Source organism: Rhinolophus sinicus, chromosome 3 (assembly GCF_057876585.1).
Source record: "Rhinolophus sinicus isolate RSI-liver-muscle chromosome 3, RSI-T2T, whole genome shotgun sequence".
Lineage (NCBI taxonomy): Eukaryota > Metazoa > Chordata > Mammalia > Chiroptera > Rhinolophidae > Rhinolophus > Rhinolophus sinicus.
The window spans coordinates 10,672,387-10,695,245 of record NC_142503.1 but is presented as its reverse complement, the minus strand read 5'-3'; the positions used below and the strand labels follow the sequence as shown (position 1 = coordinate 10,695,245).

Sequence of the window (22,859 nt, the reverse complement as noted above, 5' to 3'; positions counted from 1 at the left end):
GACTTTTTAAAAAAATTATTTTAACTTGTAACGACTTATAGTCATCATAATTTTTAAGATTTCTCCAATGTTTATAACCAGTACCAGAAAAGAGGTATATTCAGGTCCACAGTTACTTATCCATAATTCTTAAGTCTAAAAGCTCTGAAAAAATAGATTATTTTTCATTATGTTTGGCACAAATTAATTTGGTGACAAAACCTGACTTGAAGGGATGCAAGCTATTTATAGTCTGTAATAATTTTATGTTGTGTGACTATTCATACCTGTGGAAATATTAACATGTTTGATTAAGGGTGCTGTCCCAGACTCTGCTAGGGGTGTTACAAAACACAGCACAGATAACGTCTTAAAATATGAAAAATTATGAATTCCAAAATACATCAGGCTGCAAGAGTTTGAGTTAAGGAACTGAAGACCTGAACTAAACTACAGGTAAAGACTTTTCACTTTGTTGCTAATTTTCAGCCACAGTCATTGAGCCAAAGGAAATAATAAAACCGTGGATGTAACTTTAAAGGGACAACAGCTGCACTGACCCGACTTGCTCTCTCCTTCAACATAAGGCAAGTTTCTTGCTCACTCGAGTGTCCCATCTGAATAGCACACTCCTCTGGGCAGGATATAAAAGGAGGCTTAGTCCGATTACCAACATATTGCTTTATTTTCTTGGTGGTAGTAAATTAAGGCTTTCTAGAGTCATACAGCACGCAGTGATTTGAACATTAGAATTTAAAAAAAACAAAAAAACAAAAAAACAATGAGCATTCAATTTAGCAGAGGCAGGAAGGAAGCAATGTTTTAAAACAGATAAATTTCCTAGTGAGGCCTTTTGTTTGGTCTCTCAGAATCTGCTGAGCTGTTTCCCCAGTGACCTCTGTCATAGATTCACACCCCAAGGGGAAGCAGAATGGAAGAGAAGATTGGAAAAGAGGGAGAAACTGGGAAAGACAATATATGCTGGGCAATCAGTGCGAAAGTCGGCTTTGTCTCATGTTTCGGAAGACAGGTTAGGTGGCGTGGTCAGGTGGTGCTGATGAAGATATTTGTAATGGGACGCACCTTCTTGGTTCAGGGAGCCATTTTGGCTCTCCCTTCTCATTCCGGGAGTATTAAAGCAGCTCACTTGGAAGACATGAGCACAAAGGGTTAGGAACAATTCTTTGTGACTCAAATTTTGAAACTTTAGACAGGGTCAGAAATCACAGAGCAGGAGAATGCTACCTTCCCCTTCTTTCACGGTTCTAAACCCTGTGACTATCCTCAGCCAAACAATTCATTATCCCCTACGGCCTTGATTGCACAGTAAGGTGTTGGCCTTGGTGATTGGCGAGGAGTCCGTATTTCATCTGATGCATGAAAGAAATCCCCTAGCTAGGCAGACACCACGTCACTCTATCTCCTTCTTCCCAACAAAAGACAAAGGAACGCAGGGAGCCTACAGTGGGAATGCAGTTGTCGAGCAATGTGTACACTTGACGAAAACCAAATTCCACGTGCTTGCCTTGGAGATGCAGAGGTTCTGGCTTTGGGTGGTGGACCCTTTGAGAGAGAAATGGATGAACCGTATGAACACTGAGAGAGGGGCGCGGCCAGAGAATAATTTGGAAAGGTCATGTGTTTATTAACTAAAGGCGACTAAGTTTCAGAAAATGAGCAATGGAATTTCTTCTGGCATCCCAATTTCACCTGAATGAGGCTAGCAAATGGATTTCTATCCAAATAGGACTCTTTAACATTCATACTTGGCAATAATTTTAATGTTCTATTCCAAGGGCCTCGTTGGTGGACCAGCACCTGAGCCTTCTCAATGTGTTCCTGCTTCCATTTATCTGGCACTTTTTGAGTGAACAGTATTTAAATCACCTGGACATGTGCCCTGCATTCTTTGACACAGAACATGCAGACAGCCACAGGGTGGCACTCTGCACAGTTAAGCACTTAGGATTTAACCCCGACAGGCTTCATGTGATGAGGTCTGGATGCACAGAGAAATAAATAGATGAGAAGAGTAGGAATGTGATCTGAATGACAATGAACCGAGGTGTCTGTTTCTGCCAGCTGCAGGGCAGATGTGCCTGATGCAGCCATGTGTGCACTGAGAGGGATTAGAAAAAACCTTAGAGGACATGTGTTCTCTTGGGCCTCGCTTCTTAATTAAAAATTGTGAGGGTCTTTGCTCCTATTGAAAACATTCTGAAAGATCAGCTAGATTGGGGTTGTGGGCTTTGCTGTGATGAGGAATCTCATGACGGTGTGAAGTGGGCTGATGCTAAAAGTACGTGGGCACAGAAACCATCCATCGAGCAAGGTGGGAGATGCCCAAGAGACTCACCCACCAAAACAAACAGGGATGGAAGTGACACTCAGATTGGAGTGCAGGACATACAGGACACTGGCACTGGCACTTCTGAGTCTCCTGAAAGCATCCACAGAATTCACACCCTTGGAAGAGGTAGATGTCTTGTGCGCTCTATGCCAATGTGTTTCTGCTTATCGACATCTCAGTTCCTTCAATTCTAAAATGGGCATGAGGCAAATCCTCAAGCTGGATGGCCTCTGATTTAGTGCTGGAAGCTGAAGCCCATAGCGAGTGGTCAGGTGCTTTGCTCAAGGTCGCAGAGCTAGTTAGTGGCAGAGCTGGGGCAGAATTCAGGTCTCCTCCTTCACCATGCTTCTTGTGGCAAGAGATTCTTTAAAAAGGTTTGGAAGTACTTTGTGTATACCAGATGCTGTGACATGAATTTAACAAGAATTTGTTTGGGTGTGAGGTTGAAGAGTGTGGCTTAGGCCAATCAAGCAGTTTGAAGAGGAGAAGGTCTGGAGAGCATTACTATTCTGATGATTTGTTATTGCTGTTGGAGAGGGAGAAGTGGGGGTAAGAGGGAAGCAGGTATAGGATCCTGGAGATGTGGCCAGGAGGAGAGAGATAGAGAGAGACACTGCAATCAGCTTTCTGAGATAGATCTTTTATGAGAAGACAAACTGCCTACAAGTGACCTGGTCAGAAACCCGTTTACTGTAATAGAAATCTCCTGCCACCTGGCCTCCTTCCTTTCCATGACCTTTGTTGCCCCGGAGAAATGAGGAAACATAAAAGTCCCATGCCTAAGAATCTTCCTGGAAGAAAGAGCTGTTAAGAGTGGGTGTCCGTGCTCACATATGCTGCTTTAAAAAACATGTTTTGTTTTGTTTTGTTCTGTTCATGTTTGTATGCAAACAGCACTGGACGGCGGCTGTCCCTTCAGAAGAAGGCAGGGTTGGTGTGCTCGATGACGCAGCGCTTGCAGTGGCGTTTCACAAACCGCAGGGCCTCCACGGATACCTCGCAGTCCTGGACATTGAGCAGCTGGAGGTCGAAGCAGTTGGCTGCTACGATCTGCAGGCCCTGGCCCGTGATGCTCTCGCAGGACTTGAGGCTGAGCCGCTTGAGATTGAAGCAGTTCAGGGCCAGGTACTCCAGGCCCGTGTCGGACACCAGTGGGCACTTGCCAATGTCCAAAGACTTGAGTTTGGTACAGTTCTTGGCGAGGTACTCCACGCCGTGGTCCGTGATGCCCTCGCAGCCCCTCGCGTTGAGGTAGCGCAACTTGCTGCAGTACTTGGCGACGTAGCGGATGCCCACGTCGGTGACCCGGCCGCAGTGCGCGATGCTCAGGTACCGCAGGCGCGACTCCAGTTTGGCGATCTCCCGGAGGCCGAAGTCGCTGACGAAGCGGCAGTCGCTGACGCTCAGCTCCTTGATGGACGTGCAGTAGATCATCAGGTAGCGCAGGCCCTCGTCGGTGAGGCGGACGCAGCGGCGCAGGTACAGGTGGGTGAGCTGCGTGCAGTGCGCCGCGATGGTGTGCAGACCCTCGTCCTCCAGCACGAAGCAGTCCGTCATGTCCAGGTAGCGGATGGAAATCTGTTTGCCATGCAAGGGGGACAGTTTAATGGACGCCTCCCGGGTCAAGCTGATGCAGGTCACTTTGGAGCACCCTACACAAAGAGACAGAACACGAGCTCAGAGTGACCGCTGGCAACGGGGGAGGGGGGCGCCTCGCCCGCGGTGAGAGGCTGTCACCGACCCTTGCCTTCCCCTGAGCCTCATTCCCATGTCACCCCTTCCTTCTCAGCCTCTGCAAGGAAGGAAAGCAAGAATGGCTTCTCCATGTTCATTGGATGATTTAACTACTTTGATTATCTGGGTTTCAGGGGATTTGTGGGCTTTAGAACCAGAAGGACCAGTTTCCAATTCCATATCTATTGCTAGTTGCCAGACATTGGGCAAATCAAGCCTTCTGAGTATTTCTTTTGTCTTAAAATGTGGACGATGATGGTCCCTGTAAGGTGGCTGTGAAGAAGAAATGAGACAATGTGTGTAATTATCTTGCCCTGGCCCTGGAAAGTTCTGGAAGCTCAGTAAAGAGTAGTTCTCCCTTGCAACAGTCTGGTAGCTCTCAGATCCAAAGAAGTGAGACATGAGAGAGAAGGCTTGGCCCTGACCTTGGTTTGGGAGAAAGAACTCTGGTTTGGGAGTCACACGCGGTTCAAGTCTACTTTTTATGGCCTCAGGCAGGGGTCATAACTTGTGTTTCAAGACTCCTTTATGACATGGGAGTGAACAGCTGGCATGTCTCCACTATAGGGAAATAGTGAGGATGCAACCAGAAAATGGATGTGGAGGTACTCTGAAAACTCTACGGGAAATTCATGTAGTTATTAGTGTAACAGGGTAACCCTCAGGGGAGTCAATTCAACCCTGCTCGGTGAAGGAAGAACAACTGTGCCATCTGCATTACTGTTCTAGCCCCTCAGCCTGTCTCCCTGCCCTACCCTCACCCCCTATCTTCCTCTCCTCACAGCTGCCAGATTCTGGAAAACAGAAATGCAATCATGTCACTCTGCTCAAAGACTTTGGATGGCACCCATGTCACTCCAAGTGTAAAATCTAATGTCTAAGTGGGACTTAAGGACCCCATGTTCTCTGACCCCCATCTCTTAACCCCACTCCTCTAACTCCACTCGCCTCCTTGATGATTTGCAGACACTTCAGGTGCCCTCCTGCTTCAGGGTCAGTGCACTGGGCAAGGCTCCAGCAGGTGGCCCTCACTTTCCTGTCTCTGAGCACATTGCAGGTTATTGGACAATTTTTCCCTAGTCACTCTGTATGAATTAGTATCCCCGACCTTATTCCCATTTATTTTCAGTACTCTCTGTCACTTTGTGGTATTATATATTTTTTTTGGTCACTTTTGTGTTTGCTGTACTCACTCAGGAATGTCAGCTCCTGAGAAAAAGGACTCTGGGCTGTTTCTGCTGTATCTCTCATACCTGGTTCACAGCTGGTGCTTGGTAAGTATCTGTTGAATGAATGACTGAGTGAATGAATGATTTATAGAATGAATAGAGTCTTCTATAGGAAGATCAGGTAGAATAATCCAACTTCGAACATTTAAATGTCCTCAGGACTTTGACCCTGGCTGATGCATAGCCACACTGAAAAACAGCTGCCTGTAATTAACTATTTTATAGTTAATTACAATGCCTTTCATTTGTGTTGAATTATGAAGTTTACAAAGTGCTTCTATCAACATTTTCTTACCTGATTCTTAAAACAATCTATTTTACAGATAAGGAAATTAATACTCAGGGAAGATATCTTTAGATACCTCCCTAAACATTGTTTCTAACCCCTGGTCCCCCAAGAATATGTGTATGTATAAATTATATCTATTTACACTATATGTTATATAATTATTAAATATTTATGTATAATATATGAAACACTCATTTCATTGTATATTTAAGTGCACTATATATTACTATGTAAATGTGCACAGTATATTTTTAGTGTGTAAATATAAATAATTAATATGCATCGCCTATATATTATATAAATAAATGCATATGTACATATAGTGCATTCTATTACATAGGCTGTATCTACATTTTTGTTTTCTCTCTGCTCTTCCCTAATCCCTGTGGCAGGTCTAAAGTCAGGTGCCTCACCTTGGGCACCTCGGTACCTTGCTGCCCACATAATACCCCACGCTTCCAAGGCGACCCCCTGGTAACAGAGACTTTCCTCCCACCACTCAGCTGGCTGCCCAGGAAACGCATGTAACATTCAGGTCCTGGGAAGAATGGGGTTCAAAAGCTGCGTGCTACCCAAAGAATTTCAGGAAGGAGTCAAGTGCACAATGCAACACTGGAGAACAGCGATGCAACTTGTCAGAGGCTGCCCATGCTGCTCCAGTGGGCTCCATGGTTTTGCAGATGGGGGTTGGCACCCCTCAACTTTAGCTTTGAAATTTTCCTTTGTTTTGAGTTTCTTTCTTGAGGGTGACTATACTCCTACTTATACTGAATTTACATGTCCACAGTAGTTGTTGGCCACCTCTGATGACTGAGAAGACACTTTGTTTTTCAAGAGTACATGACAAACTTTATTCCTAAACTCTTAGTTTCAGATTGAGATAGAGTATATATATCTATTTATATCTCTATCTCTATCTCTATCTCTATCTCTATCTCTATCTCTATCTCTATCTCTATCTCTATATCTATATATCTATATATATATATCTGTTGCCCTCCAGGAAAGATACTATATTTAGTCCAAGGAAATATATGCCTTGTTTTTAAAAAACTGTTCCAAATTTAATGAGTTTAGCTCAGTTTTGGTAAAGAAACTATTTTGATATGCTTATACTACTTTAGATCAATAATTTTTAATTTTAGCTTTAGCCTTAATTCTTACAGATTTGCTAAGTTTGGGTTAAAAAAACAAACTGGTTCATGGCTCAGTAGGTAACATCTATGGCTAGTCCATGCATTCACACATTACAGACATAGAGAGGACCTTAGAAATTATCCAATTTAACCTTCATTTTTAAAAGATGAGACACCTCAGGCTCAGTGAGATTATGTGACCTGTATAGTCAGACCAGGCAAAATTTCTCGATTCCTAATCCAAGGCTTCAGTTATAGGAGGACGTGGCATGTAACTGATGATTCACACACGAGATTTATGGTAAATACAAGTACATCAACATGAAGTGAACATTCAGACATTGGGAACTCAGAAATCCCGGAAGTGATGAAATCGACAGGGGATTCTTGAAAGACAGAAACAATTTGAATACATAGATATGGAGTCCAGGAGTAGAGAGACAAGAAAGCATGGGCCTGGGGTACGGTGAGGTGGAGTGAGGACTGTCCATAGGGTGGAATGTAGAGTATCTGAGAGGATTTAACAGAAACTAGGATAGGAATGTTCTGTTGGGATCAGATCATGGGGTGGGGGGTGCTCCCTTAATATTCAGGGTAAGGATATGACTACTATTCCTTACAGGGAATGGTCAATATGGGTTGAAGACATCTGTGGTGGTGTTTTTTTACCCTAAATAATTCCAGATTTGGTTCAGCTTTCACAAATATGCTTTTCATACCTTCATGACGAGGTTGAGATGGATGTAAGGAGAATGGATAGAGAAGCATGCATTCCTGTAGACAGGTAGAGGAGAGGGGATGAACCCCGATAACTGAAATTCTGTGTTCTTGACTTAGTTCCAGATTCCCCTAGTTTTAGTCTCTATGTACACAGGTCACAGGGGTGCACTGGGAGGCATGCGAGGAAGCTACTGAAATATAGTTGGACCTGCAAATTACCCAGGTTGGTAGAGAGGAAGGGTATCAAAACCTACATAATGGTTAGTTACAGGGTGCTAAGCCGGATCCACTCACTCAGGCTAGAAGCCCAGGGATTTCCATTCCCAAATAGACAAAGTAGTTTTTGCATTTCTGAATTTCAACAACATTCCAAAAGAGAGGGTACAATTCCCCACAGCCTGTATTAATGGTGCATGGAGAGTCCCTTTAATGAAGATGGGAATTCCAAAAATAAATCATTTTCTAATCGGAGAAAGGGAAAGAAAATGAGGTGTTTATAAAAGAGGCCCACAATGCACAGACTCTTAGAATGTTAAAGAATCCAATCCCTTGCCTTTTTTTTTTTGTTTAACTGAAGAGGAAACACATCTAGAGAAAGCTGTGAAGTGTCCCAAATCACAAAGTTTTGAAACTAGTTTCCACCACATCACAAAGCTTTCTCTTTCCAGAATTCCTTGGAGGAAAAATGTAAGAAAACCTCTTCGTTTCCTGCTTCTTTATGCCAATGGCTGCTCACGACTGAACATACGGTTACTATGGTTTTGTACTGAAGCCAGCTGAAGAAGGGGAGCAAAATGTTGCTTTCCAGCAAGGGAAAGAATCTGCAAAAAATAATTGACTGTCATCTGAAATATTTTCAGATGTCGGCTTTCGAAAGGGAGAGCAAGCTGAGAGAGCTGGCTTTTACCTCAGGTTTTGTGGGAGGGTATCATTTACCTCAGATGCTTGTAAATCCCAAATTCTGTTTATTTGCCCGTCACAGTGGTTTTTCCTTCTTGACCCCTCCCCAGCAACCCCTGAGGTTGTGGCTCATGCTGTTCATTTCTTTAACTCCCTGATGCATCTTACACGTTTCAGCCTCTCGAATGTTCGTCTTTTGACTGGGCAGCAGATGAGATAAAGAGAGGCTGTTAGTCTGGCCGGATCCATGTCTGGCGCCAAAGTGTGAGTCTGGGTTTTAATTCTTCCTGCCTGAGAGAGGTTTTCTGAGCAGAGCAGCCATGCTGGGATTTCCCTCAATTTTTAAAAGAACTAACGGCTCTGTTCATTAGCCTTACCATTGCACTGTGTAACTGAGAATTTTGCTTAAGAAAAGATACAAAATCAACCCACACTTGAGAAGAGTAGGGGTGAAATATAAGGAGACTCTTGGCCACGATCGATTTTCCCCAGTGTCTGCAAACCAGCCCCCAGCACAGCTCTCGGGCTCTACGGAACCATAACCAGCAGAAGTAGGGGTGGTTTCCCAACTACCTGTATTGAGTTAAGTATCTGGTTCCCATTTACCTATAGATTGGATACTTGGTTCCATTAGCTATGGTTGCTCTGAAGTAACTATGAGAGTTATGGGAGGGCAAAACATTTAAAAGTCACGCTAACTTGAACTCCCAAAGGTCCCTCTAGTTCCTCTAAGAAGTTGACACTTGATGAAAGGGATGCCTCTGGCCTCCCGGGGCCTGATTGCACAGAGACAGTCACTCTGGAAGTCAGCCTGCCTCCCCCCCACGCTCCGCCTCTAATGGCTGTCAAGAAGGGACCCCTGCAGAGGTGGCGATGTTGTCTGCTTCTTTGGCTGGGGCCTTGGGGAGGCCACACTGACCGGAGGTCCACTTTACCTGACACATCCAGGTGTTCCAGGTTGGGGCAGAGGGACACCACGTCAAACACGGCCTCGTTGGAGATGTTGTAACAGCCCGAGACCTCCAGGCGCCTCAGTTCTGGGCAGCACTGGGCAATGGTGTAAAGCCCTCTGTCCGTGAGCCGCCGGCAGCCACTGACAGTCACGGTTTCCAGCATGAGACAGACGTTGGGTGTGTCCTGGCACAGCCTGCGGGTCAGCACCTTGAGGGCGCGGTCCACGTTGATGGTCTCGCCCGTCAGGCGGATAGTCCTCCAGAGCCGCGGGTCCCAGGCCAGGTTGTACCAGCGGCGGCACACGCGGGCGCAGCGGCACAGCTGGTTGGTGGGCAGGAAGGAGAAGATCTGGACCATGGAGTGGTCTGGGAGCCGCTCTATGCTGGCCTGCTCCTTCTGGGGCCTGGAGGCGAGCCGGATGAGTGGGTGGGTGAGGCGGGTCGGGGGCGGGGAGTGGACCATGGCCACCGTCTCCCCGGTGATGGAGGACGAGGAGGTGGATGAGCCCCTTCCATTCTGAAATCCCGGCAGGTTCGGTGGACATATCAGTGCTGGGCTGGGCGTGCTCAGTGTGCGCATGCTCAGGTCGGAGTCTGGCAAAGGACAGAGAGCAAAGGGTTAATGACGTCCAGCTCGGGAAGGAGGCGAGTGGGGCTGGTGACACTCTCACTGCACCAACACCCATCCTGGGCAGACCCTGCTGCATCCGCCTCTGGAAGCGGAAGCTCGTGCAAGTTTCACCGGTTCCGGGAAGGGGCTCACCCTCCAACAGCTACACGGGGGTGGGCACACTTTTCTGTAAAGGGCCAGATATGAAAGATTGGAGGCACTGCAGGCCATATGGGCTCTGTCTCTGCTGCAATTACTCAGCCCTGCTGTTGTGCAAAAAGCTGCCATAAACAATATATAAACGAACAGGCGTGGTAGTTTCAATAAAATTTGTTTTATAAGAACAAACCAGCTGGATTTGGCCTGAGGGACATCGTTTGCTGACCTCTGATCTACATTAATGGTGATTATCTAAAGGGCACAACTTCAAAGTTTCATTATTTCTATTCTGGGAGGAAACTTCATATATTATGAACACAAACTGATTTAATTTCCTAATTACATTTCGGTTAGGTGGAAAACACGCTTCATTTACAAATGTGGATAATGAGTTTCAGAAAGGAAGTGGGGCAGGCGGGCGGGTGTAGAGCAAGTTCCCTGTCCTTGCCATCACCTGCTCCCTAGCAGCCAGTCCCCTGTCTTTTGATAACAGTATCCTAAACTTTGGGGCCCGGGTCTGGGGAACACCCCGCTTCTGTTAGATTTCAGATGGTACTTCCAGGCCTTGAATATCCGTGACAATATTTATTTTTCATTCTTATGAACAACCCCTTCCCTTTGCTTTTGAATAGTGTGAATCATATTCTGTTCCTTGGAGCCATATAGTCACTTGACGAGGGCACAGTGGTTTTTAAGTTTATGAGGGATTAAGTTCTTCAGAATACTACATTCTCCCCAGCTTGATGTATATGTGTGAGGAGAATTTATTCTCTATGAACGTATGTTATATATTTAACATATATATAGGATATACTTATCTAGGAAGATATTTATTCTCTCTAAATATGTTTATATATTTTGTATATTTAATGCATATACATATATACATATGTATGTATATATATATACATACATATGTATATATATGCATTAAATATACTATATATATATATATATATAGAGAGAGAGAGAGAGAGAGAGAGACAGAGAGACAGAGAGAGAGAGAGAGAGAGAGAGAGAGAGAGAGAAAGACAGAAAGAGACAAAGAGACAGAACGTATTTATCTCCAAAATACAAATTTCTTTGTGAAGTTGTGAGTTGGGCTAGATGATTTCTAAGTAATTTCCCGATCTAATATAGCTCTAAAGACATAAAAAAATTTTATCCTTGTGTGCTTTTCCACATTTCATATCTTGGGAATTTTCAAACACTGGTGTTTTCAAAGGACTTCTACCAATAACATACAACACTAGAAATTCTGACACCTACATCTCCACTTAGTGTCTGTGTGTAGTTTTCTTACCCATATATTTTTTTCTCGCTGAAATAATGTTTTTCTTTTAATTTATGTCTTTATAACCTAACACTGTCCTTCACATACCCACAACTTTGCTCTTGAGCATCTCTGAATTCTTGTCTGCCCCTATCCTGCCCCCCCTACCCCCCCTTGCCTGCTTTTTGAAATACAAACACCTTTTGTGACTGAATGTGAATGCCACCTCCTGTAAGAATATTTTCCTGATGTCTCTGAGAGATAATTAATTCCTTCCCTTTTGAATTCCTCACTGTTTTTTTTTTTTTTAAATAATTTGTGAGTTTATCTTTCCCTAATGTGCTTGATTGTATTATTTTTCTCAATTTTACACCCCTCCCTGTATCCCCACATCCTTTGTCACGTGACTTGGTAGTTCCTCCCAGGCAGAGTATATTTCATTGATCTAGTGATGCTGGGCTTGGCCATATGACTTGCCATGAATGCTAGGGGATGTGATGGGGCTGGGCTTGCCCTGTGGTGCTTCTCTATCACCATGAAAGGAACACTGCTGGCTAGTCCACTAATTGCAGGATTATGAGAGGCCCACGGAGCTGACAGAACCGGCCCCGACTTGCAGCTGAGAGCCAAGCTCAAGCAATCCCAGCTGGAGTCAAGCAATGCCCAGATGAGCCACACATGTGTGAGCTAAAATAGAGTTGGGGAGTGATTTGTCACACAGCATTACTGCCTTCTATTACACTAAAAACTCCTTCGCGACAAGGATGAAGGCGTTTTCTTATTTGTGTCCTGGCAGCAACTGATATGGTTTATGGTACGCAGTAGGTGCACTTAAATGTCTTGAATTGGATAGAAATATTACATGTTTAAAAATTAATAATTTATAGCTTGACATATACTTTCTATCCCAGGAGGTAGACATGCTGCAGTTTAAATCATTCATAAGAAAAGAAATATATACTTCTCACTTTTGTAACCAGCTAAAATAAATAGCAAACATTAAAGGAAAACCTTAAGTGTAAACCAATTAGGATTTCAAAATTGGCACCCAAGCTACTGCAGTACTAACCTTCATCATCGCATGAACTCTGGGAAATGCCTCTGAAGTTGGATTTGTCTTAGGCAGGAGACAACTTATTTTGGGCCAGGCGGAAAGGGCAACCTCCGGCTTTTAGCTCTGACATGTTAGCTGTGGTGAGCACTCTGAAATCTCCCTCCTGCCTGCTTAGGTTCTATTCATCTTGAAAGAGAAGACATTTAACAGGGCTCAGGGGAGACCAGCACGGCTTAAGGGATCCACCCCTGAGGGACGAGAGATACTTATGGTGGGAGTGGGGGTGGCTGCCTAGAAGCTTCATCTTTAAGGGATCCGCTTTGCTTCACTTCTGATGCTCTCGGCACTGAGGGGAATAACGGGAGTGCATAGAGCGGCTGAGCACTTAGTAATGCTTTCCTTCTGTCATGTGGGGTGACATGCGGGGTCTCTGGTCCTGCTCCCCACATAGGAATGCAGGACATGGTGAGGCCAAAAGGGTGTTCCAAAGGGAACACCCACGGAGCCATAGGTAGGGGAGTCATACCACTATAGTCTCGCTGGCGGCTGGGTTGGAGACAGGAGGCAGGAGCCACACGATCCGCAACCCGCCTTCCATTTGTCTCTGCCAACCAACCTCACTTGATAGCTGCAATCCTCCTCTCTGCAATCCATAATCCACACTCCACCACGCCACGCCACACCACCACGCCACACACTTTGCTAGCTCAGCCACAGCAGTTATATCAGTGGCTAATGGCTAATAGCTGATGGCCAACTAGTCACAGCTAATGACTGTCTACTACCTGAGCCAGCATCTTTCCATGTGAGGCCGAGCCTGGAAACTGCTCTCTGGGGCTGTGTTACCACACCCTTCCTTCCTTCCTTCCTTCCTTCCTTCCTTCCTTCCTTCCTTCCTTCCTTCCTTCTTTCCTTCCTTCCTTCCATCTTTTCTTCCTTCCATCCTTCTTTCCTTCCTTTGCCAATAATTGTAATGGAATTCACACTGAGATAGAGACGGCAGCCTCGCACACCTGTGAGGAACATTCTTCCCTGGGAAGGATGCAGAAGCATGGTCAGAACTCCCCTGCTCCCCTGTCCAGAGCTTAGCAGCAGGCATTCTAGGTGCTGGGCCCTGCTCCCCCAGGTGGGGAGACGAGCACGGAGGTTTCGGCCAGGACAGCCAGCTGTCTCTTAGGCCAGAGCATACACCAGAGTTCTCTGCTTCCTTCCAATTATTCTAGCAGGTCAAGAACCTTAGAGTATTTTTGAAATTAGTCTAATAGAGTAATTTAAAATATGCATGTCTTGCCACACAGTCTGTCATGATTGAATCAATAACTAAAAAACAGTAAAGAACGATGAGTGATGCTGCATTCTGAACCTTGTGCCTGCCTTCAAATTCCTAGGTTGAAATCCTAATCCCCAAGGTGATGGGATTAGAAGGAGGGGATTTGCGGGGGTAACTCAGTCACGAGGGTGGCGCCCTCACCAGTGGGATTCGCGCTCTGATAAAAGAGACCCCAGAGAGCTCCCGTCCCCCTCTGCCTTGTGAGGACACAGTGAGAAGACAGCTGACCGTGAAGAAGTGGGTATCACCAGACACCAAGCCTGCCAGCACTTTGATCTTGGACTTCCCAGCCTCCACATCTTAGAGAAATAAATTTGTTGTTTATAAGTCACCCAGTCTGTGGTATTTTGCTGTAACAGCCCGAATAGACTAAGATAAGTAACAACTAGAGCTACGCATACCTAGAAGTTGTCACAAAATAGCTTTTCTTGATATTTTACCTAAATATATAATATATATATTTATATAACTATATAAATTTGATATGTGTAATATATATATTATACATACTTACTATATACATTTATAAATGCATATAAATATAAATATGTATTTTCCCCCAAATACACACACATGCACTTATATTTTTTTAATTTGGAAATACATGCTAATTTGGATAATATATGCATGTCTTGCCACAGAGTCTGTCTTACCTTCTGATACCAGGAACCATTTACTGACACTAGGTATGATTTCTAAAAACAGAAGAAGTTTTTCATATAGAATTATCAAGAATCCCAGATTATAAATGTCTACATACCAGGAAAATAGGACATGACTTCAAATTCAAAGCAAGGATCACATCCACCCCCACCTTCCAAGCAGGATATTTCATTTCTACCAGGCTCTGCAGAAAGACCCAGCACACTCCTTGTAATAGTTTTCCCCCCTCTGTCCCTTTCAGAGGACATTGGCAATAGCTAAATGGACATTGGCAATAGCTGCTAATTTTCCTGATAGAGCTTAGAAACTAGGACGCCGATGGCCTGATACCTGGACACACACTCCCAGAAGACGGGATCAAAGTCAAATATTAAGAGTTAGGAAAGCTGGAACCCTTCTCCTGGCCTGATGACATTGCAATACAAACAGAAGCAGAAAGAAAGCTGACTTTATTTGAACTTAGAATATGAATAGAGAATATTTTGTAGGCATGAACGTATTTTCATATACGAATACCCATTCCAAGTGAGTTTCTGCCTACCTGATGTCTTGGGGACAATGTGGCCTGTTTATCTTAGAACTATGTGTTGGACTAAAACATAATTTAACAGTAATGCTGAGAGGATCTTATTCCTAATTTTAACACATCATATGTATTTATATAAAAATTATCTGTTATGCTACATCTTTCTTTACCTTCCTCCATAGGCAAATGGTGAGATGCATGGATAGTATATGGAAGGTTTCACACTGCCAGACACTATTTAGAGCAGGGAAAATAGAACTTGCAAAAAGTGCCAAATGAAATACACATTTCCAAAGGCTTCTATCGAGAATCAAATTCATTGATGCCCACATCAAGGGTCCTTAAATGCTGAGAAGTCCTTCTGACAATTGGGAGTGGGATCATGATGAAACGGCACACTGTAGTTTGTTTAATAGCATAACTTCCTTGTCACTCCTGTGGTGTCTATATCGCCAGAAGGAGGAGGTATGACTCACAAAGCATTCTTGGCAAGAAACACTGCAGAGAGGTGTGTACACAGAAAGCTCTCAGTCACTTATATGAAGATAAGATGTCCCCTGAAATATCAGGAAAAGGAATGCTCAACCTCTTAGGAGAGAAATACATCTTCATAACATATGAAATATTTCCAGAATGTAAAACACAAGTGGCTTTTTAAAAAGTCTACCAAGACCACTGGTCCCTCTACAGACATTCTTGAAGCAAATCTTTTTTCAAAATAAGTCCATGAATTGATAATGTAATCTTTTAAAGCTAGATTCTATGAATTACTTTGCGATAGGATGAATGGGTGGGTGCATGGAGGGATGGACAGAGAGACAGACAAAGCTATTAGAGGAAAAATCTGCAAAAATGGACATGTCTCATTAATTTCAAATGTAAGCATTAGAAAAGAGGTTGTCAATTAGGAATAGGTAAGATTCCAAGAAAGGTAGAGGTGAACACATGTAAATAGCATGAAAGTAGAATGGGAGAATTTAAAAGAGAGATGATCACATCTCTTAATTGCATAAAAAAGATTTTTTTTCAATAGGATGTGAATTTTGTAGCCTAACTGCATCTCCTAATGATATTGAGAAGGCAGGTATATTCAAAAGATTGAAATGGAACAAAAAATTCACATTGCACTGATATTTGCAGGAAAATATACAGACAGACTGCAAGGAGTACATAGGGATTGTGTTAAAATTCCATAAGTGGGGCTGCTACAAATTCTCGGATTATAGATTTACAGGGAGAAAAAAAAGATTCCTTCATCCACTGGGTCATTTAACACACATTGTTGGGGCTGTCTGAGTTCTTGGTTGGGGTCTCGGAAGGGAGGAGTTTTTGCATGACTAGCGTATAAAGCAAATTCCTAGCCCACCTCGTTTCCTCACCAAAACCCCATTCAAGTACCTCCATAGCCTAGATTCTAACCTCTCCAACCTCTTGTATCCTTTAGAGAGAGAGAAAAATACCCCTGTGTTTAGAAAGCACTCAAATCACCCCAAAATCCAGGATGGTAAGGGACAGAAAAGTTTGCCCAACTCCGGAAAAAAAGTCATTTTGAGAAGTCCCAGGTGAAGACAATGAATGTTGACTTTCCCACTACTGGAAAACATTGGAATTAAACAGTACTTTTGGATTTTCTGAAAATGAGCGTCATCTTTGACACAATGGACATCCTAAGTCAAATAAATATAATTATACTTTTTTATATCGATATTTTCAACTGCTGTCTAAACTAGAGATAGTTGATTCTTTAAAGTTTAAAAGCTTGTGGCTTCGTTAATAATCTAAAACATTTCCAAATATGTAATTTACATGAGAACAATATGTTTTGTGTTCTTAAGTTACTCTAAATATGTAAAGAATACCCAAAAGTATAACTATCATTTTCTGGGGGGGGGGGGCGGGGGGAGAAAAAAACCCTATAAAGATTTTTTTTTCTCATGGTTTCAGAAGTCCTGGAAATTTTACATCTTTAGTAATTACAGTACAGGATAAAAAATATTCAAGGCATCTCATACACACATGCTTATTAAACACATTTTCTTCTAACTAGATAGCTGCCTGTTTTGTACAAGTTTTTATTTTCAAACCACTGCTGTTTACACTCTAGGAAGTCATATTTACATTACACTGGCCTTTCAAAGTCAAAATTTACAAAGCTCCACTGCATTTTCCCCCTCTGATTACCAAAACTTTTGTGCAAGATGCTTTCCATTATAAGTGGTCTTTCTACTGGAGCACTCTTGCCATAAAAAGCAAGGTTTCTTTTCTTAGCTTACACTCAAGCTTAAAAAAATAGATCTCTAAAATCTAGCTAGTGAAGGAATAATAGCATCTGAAGGTTCTTTTTTCTTCTTGTTTTATTTCAAAATATTTTTTTTCTTAATGGGGTTCACGTCATATATGCACCTAGAACTGATGTAAGGCACTGGTTCCTGTAAAGTGGAAATTTCTGTAGACAAAGTACTCTTGCATTTTGCCTGGAGCAGTAACCGTTAGGACACCAGGGTCCCCCTTGGTACTGTCATCCAGTAGGTGGCATCCACAGGATCAGATTATGGCTAAGACTTCTGTCCAAGAACAAAAAAACCTGCTTTTTCAGTCACCTGGACTAGTCCCAGGAGGGCAGAGCTCTAGTGAGAGCCCTGAGATCTTCGCGAGGACAACGAGGCTGCTCTAATATCGGGGTACGTGGGCCAGGCCAATGGCTGGCTCTCTATTTATGCTTGAACATCGGTTCCCCACCATTACCCAGTTTCTGACTGAACTAAGGGGACTGAGCACGGATTCTGTTTTCCCCTTTAGCTCTTCTACACGGGAATTAGTGACCGCTAAGGAAGCTTTTAAGCCACACTGGTCGAAAAGTGAAAAACATAATCAATGCAATATACAGACTGGCATCTCTGGAATCCATAGTGAGTTTGACTTTATCTGCAACGTGACTATCTGGAGAGCATCTTTTAGGAAACTTATGCTCCAGGAACTGTCAGGTGGTCTCAGGAATTATATGAGTCCTGGATTATAATTCACCAGCCTCCTTATGATTTTATTTTGTGTTGAAACGATAACTTCTTAATACCCTTCTTTTCCTTACATGTGAAATGGCAACATGATCTTATACTGTTTATTCTTTAATGGGAAGCAGAATGTTTCATTCCTGAGAGAGAACCATTGCTGTTAGATGCCACCCTTCTTAAAAGGCAAGGGGATACTCTCTTTATGGTACAGCATGTTTTTAGAATCTCCCTTAATGTTTGTTAATCTTCCTTGAAACAGAAATAAAAAGCTGGCCTCAGATTCAAGGTCTTTGGAAGACAACAGCATTTAGCTAGCATTAAATAACATTTTTATTTTGGGGTTTTTTTATTGTTCATGATAATTTATTTTTATTTCAAAAAATCATCCTCTATTTATGGCAAGTGATACTGGTTTTTCTAAGTAAGGCAATGTTGGAATATTTATTTTGTACACAATAATTTAAATTTACTTTTAAAACTATTGAGTGAATAATAGTGCAGGGGGTGAGTAAATAGGGCAAAAATCATGATGGCGTTTGTAAATCTCTGAAGTTTAGGAAATGCTGTTCAGGTAGAAAGAACACAGACAGAAGGAAGATGAGCCTGGATTCCTGTCTCTGCTTTACTACGTGCAACGTGCATCCTGGAACTTCAGGAGCCCTAGGTCCCTCTCTTGTCAGCTGGAAATAACTCCACCCACTTTGTAGAGTAGTTAGGTGGGGTCTAGGGAACGTGGTATTGCTGTCCGTAGAAGCGTTAAAGAAAAACTATACCACCTCTACTGAGGACTTCGTGGGGAAAAAATTGTGGGCCCTCCTGCTAGGGGGCTATGTTTTTAGGGGCATATTATTCTGGGTTCCCTGGCATAGTCTCATCTTTATAAATTCCTTACTGTTGCTTCCAAAAACTTTTGAAATGTCTTTCATGTCAGCGGGAGGGGGTTGGGGGCAGAAGGAAGGAGGAGAATAAAAATAAAAACCCATGGTTGGCGCACAATGTATTTACTCTTGGTTAACAAAATACAGCCATTGCATTTATTGGTAAAATAATATTGTAACTGCGAAAGCCTTGTCTCATAGTTTATTTAATAAAATCTGTTTTTCTATGACATGGTAGACTGCTCTCTCCTTGAAATTTCTCCTGTGGCTTTTGCAGCACTAGTCTCTCTTCTGCTTTCTCTGTCTCCTTCTCAGGTCCCACTGGCTGGCCCTCTTCTGTGGTGCTCCACTAGTACATTGGTGTTCCCCAAGGGCTTCACCTGTAAGTCTTCTGTGTTAACATCTGGCCTCCTTCTGGGTGCGGTCATGAACTCACTGGCTTCAGCAATTACCTATAAGCTAATGACTCCCGAAACTCAATGATTTCCAATAGGCACCGTGCTCTTTCTGTGTCTCTGTCAGACATTGAACACATACACCACATGCTTGCTGGACCCAGTGCTGTGTAACATGGTAGCCAGTAGCCACATGTAGCTATTAGAAATTATGTTTATTGAAATGAAGCTAAAACTGCAGCTCCTTGGGTGCACTAGCTACCTTTCAGGAGCTCGTCAGCCACATGTGGCCAATGGCTAGCATACTGGGCAGCGCAGATACACAGGAATTCCATCACTGTAAAAACTTCTACTTCACAACGCTGTAAGGGCCCTTTCCCCATGAGGGCACTCCCATGTCGCCCTGAAAATAGGACCCAGCTGGACCATCAGCTCTAATGCATCTTTGGGAACAAAAATTAATATAAGACCCGGTCTTCTTTTACTCTAATATAAGACCGGGTATAATATGATCTAATCTAACCTAATCTAATAATATAATATAATATAATATAATATAATATAATATAATATAATATAATATAATATAATATAATACTGGGTCTTACATTAATTTTTGCTCCAAAAGACACATTAGAGCTGATTGTCCAGCTAGGTCTTCTTTTCGGGAAACAGGGTAGGTGTATCTCCAGTACAATATGTGCAAGGCTGAAGGCATCAATATCCTTTGCAAAACAATCTTCTTCCTTACATTCTGTATTACTGTTAACGGTATCACCACTTGTCAAGTCTGTCTCCTAAGCTGGAAACCTGGGAATCATCTTGAATCCTGCCTATGTCTAATCAGTCGCCAAGTCCTTTACTTTGATTAGCTTACGGATCTAAGGTCCCCCTCCCTCCATCCTCTGTCTCCATTGCTACCACTCCAGTTCAAGTGTTTCATCATTTCTGTCTCCTCTCAACAACTTCTTAACTGAGATTTCTGAGTCTGGCTTTACTTCCACACCCTCCACCACTCTAACATAGCCTCTGCCCTACATTTAGAGTTAACTTTGTAAACTATGGTCCAGTTTCCCTGCACCAAAACATGGAATGGCTCATTCCTTTTATTGCAGGTTGAATTGTGCCCCCCACAAAGATATGTTGAAGCCCTCAGCCCTGGTACCTGAGCATGTGACCTCATTTGGAAATAAGGCCTTTGAAGATGTAATCAACTTAAGATGAGGTCATACTTGAGTAAGGTGGTCCCTTATAGGGACATGACTCCCTTATAGGGAAAGAAAACAGAGACACAAGGAGAGAAGACACAGCAATGCACAGATACACAGGTAAAATGGCCGTTTAAACATGGAGGCAGAGATTGGAGTTAGGCTGCCACAAGCCAAGGAACACATGGGCTCTCAGGACCTGAAAGAGGTGAGAAAAGATGCTTCTTTATGTCCCTGCCAGCATCTTGATTTTGAACTTCTAACCTCAGAACTGTGAGACAATAAATTCTGTTGTTTTAAGCCACCTGGATTGTGGTACTTTGTAATGGCAGCACTCCTGGAAAACAATACACTTCTTTCCACAATTTTTTATTGAAAGTTTCCTATGTGCCTTGCATTGTGCTAGGCACCACCCAAGGAATAGAGTCTAATGTTCAGAGTGTGTAGGAAACCTTTCCCCAAAATTCACAAATCAGAGCACCTGTTCCTATTGTTCTCCCGACCCAGAAAGAGGTGGATTCCTCCAGATTACCTGGTAGATTGTCAGTTATGGCTCAAGTCCCGGTAGGAAGGATGCCAGCTTCTCTGTAAAGCCTTTCCAGACCTTTGGCTACTTTTAGTCCTTCCACTGGATTCAAATATGCCTGTCTCATAGCCATTTCCACACAGTGCCTCTCCACCCGCTAGACCGTGAGCACCTCGAGGCCAGGTGCTGTCTCGTCTCTAAGTCAGTGTAGACTGTCACCTGGACTCAGCCACCTGGCAACTGTCCCACTAACACATCAAAGGGAACAGCCTTTGCTTGGTCCTGTAACAACTCCCTTTCCGTTTCCTTTCGGTTGCAGTTGGGAATATTTACAGGAGCTACTTGGAGCAACCAGATGTTTCAGATTGAAGAAGTTGGAACCTCTCTGTGCTTTATCAACATTTCATTTTGAGGTCTTTTTTCTCTTCCCCTCCACTTAATTTAGGCTGAAGGTAGCACACACACCCAGTTTAATAAGATTAGTCTACTCAGGAGATAGTTGAAAAGACAGATGCTCGCACAAAAACTATCTCTTGCAGCACCATCATCTTAAGTGTCTCAGAGCCAAATTCTTGGTGCTTTTTTTGTGTGATACCTGCTACTGTGGACTATTCACATCAATGCTCACTCCTAACAACAGTGAAACGTGGAAGTACATAATAAATAAAAAAAAATAACTGTTTTATATTGGCCTAGAATGTTAAGACTTACTTTGTTTAAGTTTAGTTACCTAAGATGGAACAGGAACTCTTGTTTTTCCCCCAGAACTGATTCACACATCAACTGTAGTGACTGGAACTGGTTTTCCTTCACAGTGCAGGAGAACCAGTAACATTTATTCACTGCCCTCCAGAGAGCTCATGGGTAACTTTGCAAAGCGGAGTGAGCCAGCTCTTGTCGTGACAGGAGAAGAAACACACAGATTTTCATGAAAAGTCTTGCAATCTATAATTTTCAACCTTCAAGTTTCACTTTGTATGGCTGCCTTGTTTTCTATCTTATATTGTCAGATAATGCTTTCACCTTATTTCCCAATGAATAGTTACAAAGTTCCAACGTTTGCATCTTTCAAAGTGTAACGCATCGCAGAGTATTGCATTTAGATTCTGATAAAGAGAAACTTATAAATTTTCAGTTCACAGCAGAAAAAGCCCCCACAGGGAGCGACAGCCTAGCTCACAAATTCAACTTTCTAGTGAGAAGAGAAATTGCAGCAAACTTATGAACATGTAAAAGATCAATAATTAATCACAATGTTTCTAAGCAAAGCAAATCCTGAATTTCCTGAGCCATTTGAAAATGTAATCCACTGTTGTTTCAATTATTTACAACAATTTCTTTTAATGTAAGAATATGTCTAAAGCATTATTATCTACAAGACACTGTTCTAAGTATTATATAAATATTGACTCATATATACAATGTCCCTATTATCATTTTTAAATGCTTGGGGAAAAACAATGACCAAATGATGTGGGGAAACATTTTATTCTCTCTGTACTATCAATAGAGAAGGCAACAATGAAAGGAACTTATTATAGTACATTTAGATATTGTTTCATGTGCCTGCTGAGGTTCTTTGCATCCTGCTGGGTGGATGGATACCTTTTGCTGACCTGGCATATGCATGGGGAGTTCACTGGGCCTACAATAGTCCAAGTCCACCATCGCTTCTTGAGAGACTGTAGGGCTACCCTACAGGGTGGTGTTTTTCTAGGGAATAGACCTACTACTCAGAAGCTCAAAACTGGCTTTTCAATGGGCTCTTGGGATTTGGAGGCAGGATTTTACATGGTTGGCTCACATGGCCCAATTCAGGACTGATTATCTTATTTTTGAAAACTGAAATCATACCTTTTTTTTAGGCGGGCCTCATTTTAAATGGAAATTAATAATAGTCTTTTGGAAATTCAGCTGCAGAGTAGAATTCAAGCAA

The 22,859-nt window shown here is 42.8% G+C and overlaps 1 protein-coding gene across 4 annotated transcripts in view; it reads right to left on the bottom strand.

Annotated features, from left to right (window-relative positions):
* Positions 1 to 645: 645 nt before the first annotated feature.
* FBXL7 (F-box and leucine rich repeat protein 7) overlaps positions 646 to 22,859 on the bottom strand; it is a 346,693-nt gene continuing 324,479 nt past the window's right edge. For all 4 annotated transcript variants that reach the window (XM_019753542.3, XM_074329060.2, XM_074329059.2 and 1 more), the window contains 2 exons: positions 9,273 to 9,884; positions 646 to 3,981 (listed from right to left, as the gene is read on the bottom strand). In XM_019753542.3, coding sequence (XP_019609101.2) covers positions 3,245 to 3,981; positions 9,273 to 9,884 — 1,349 coding nt within the window. In that variant the 3' untranslated portion in view covers positions 646 to 3,244. The remainder of the gene's footprint in view (positions 3,982 to 9,272; positions 9,885 to 22,859) is intronic.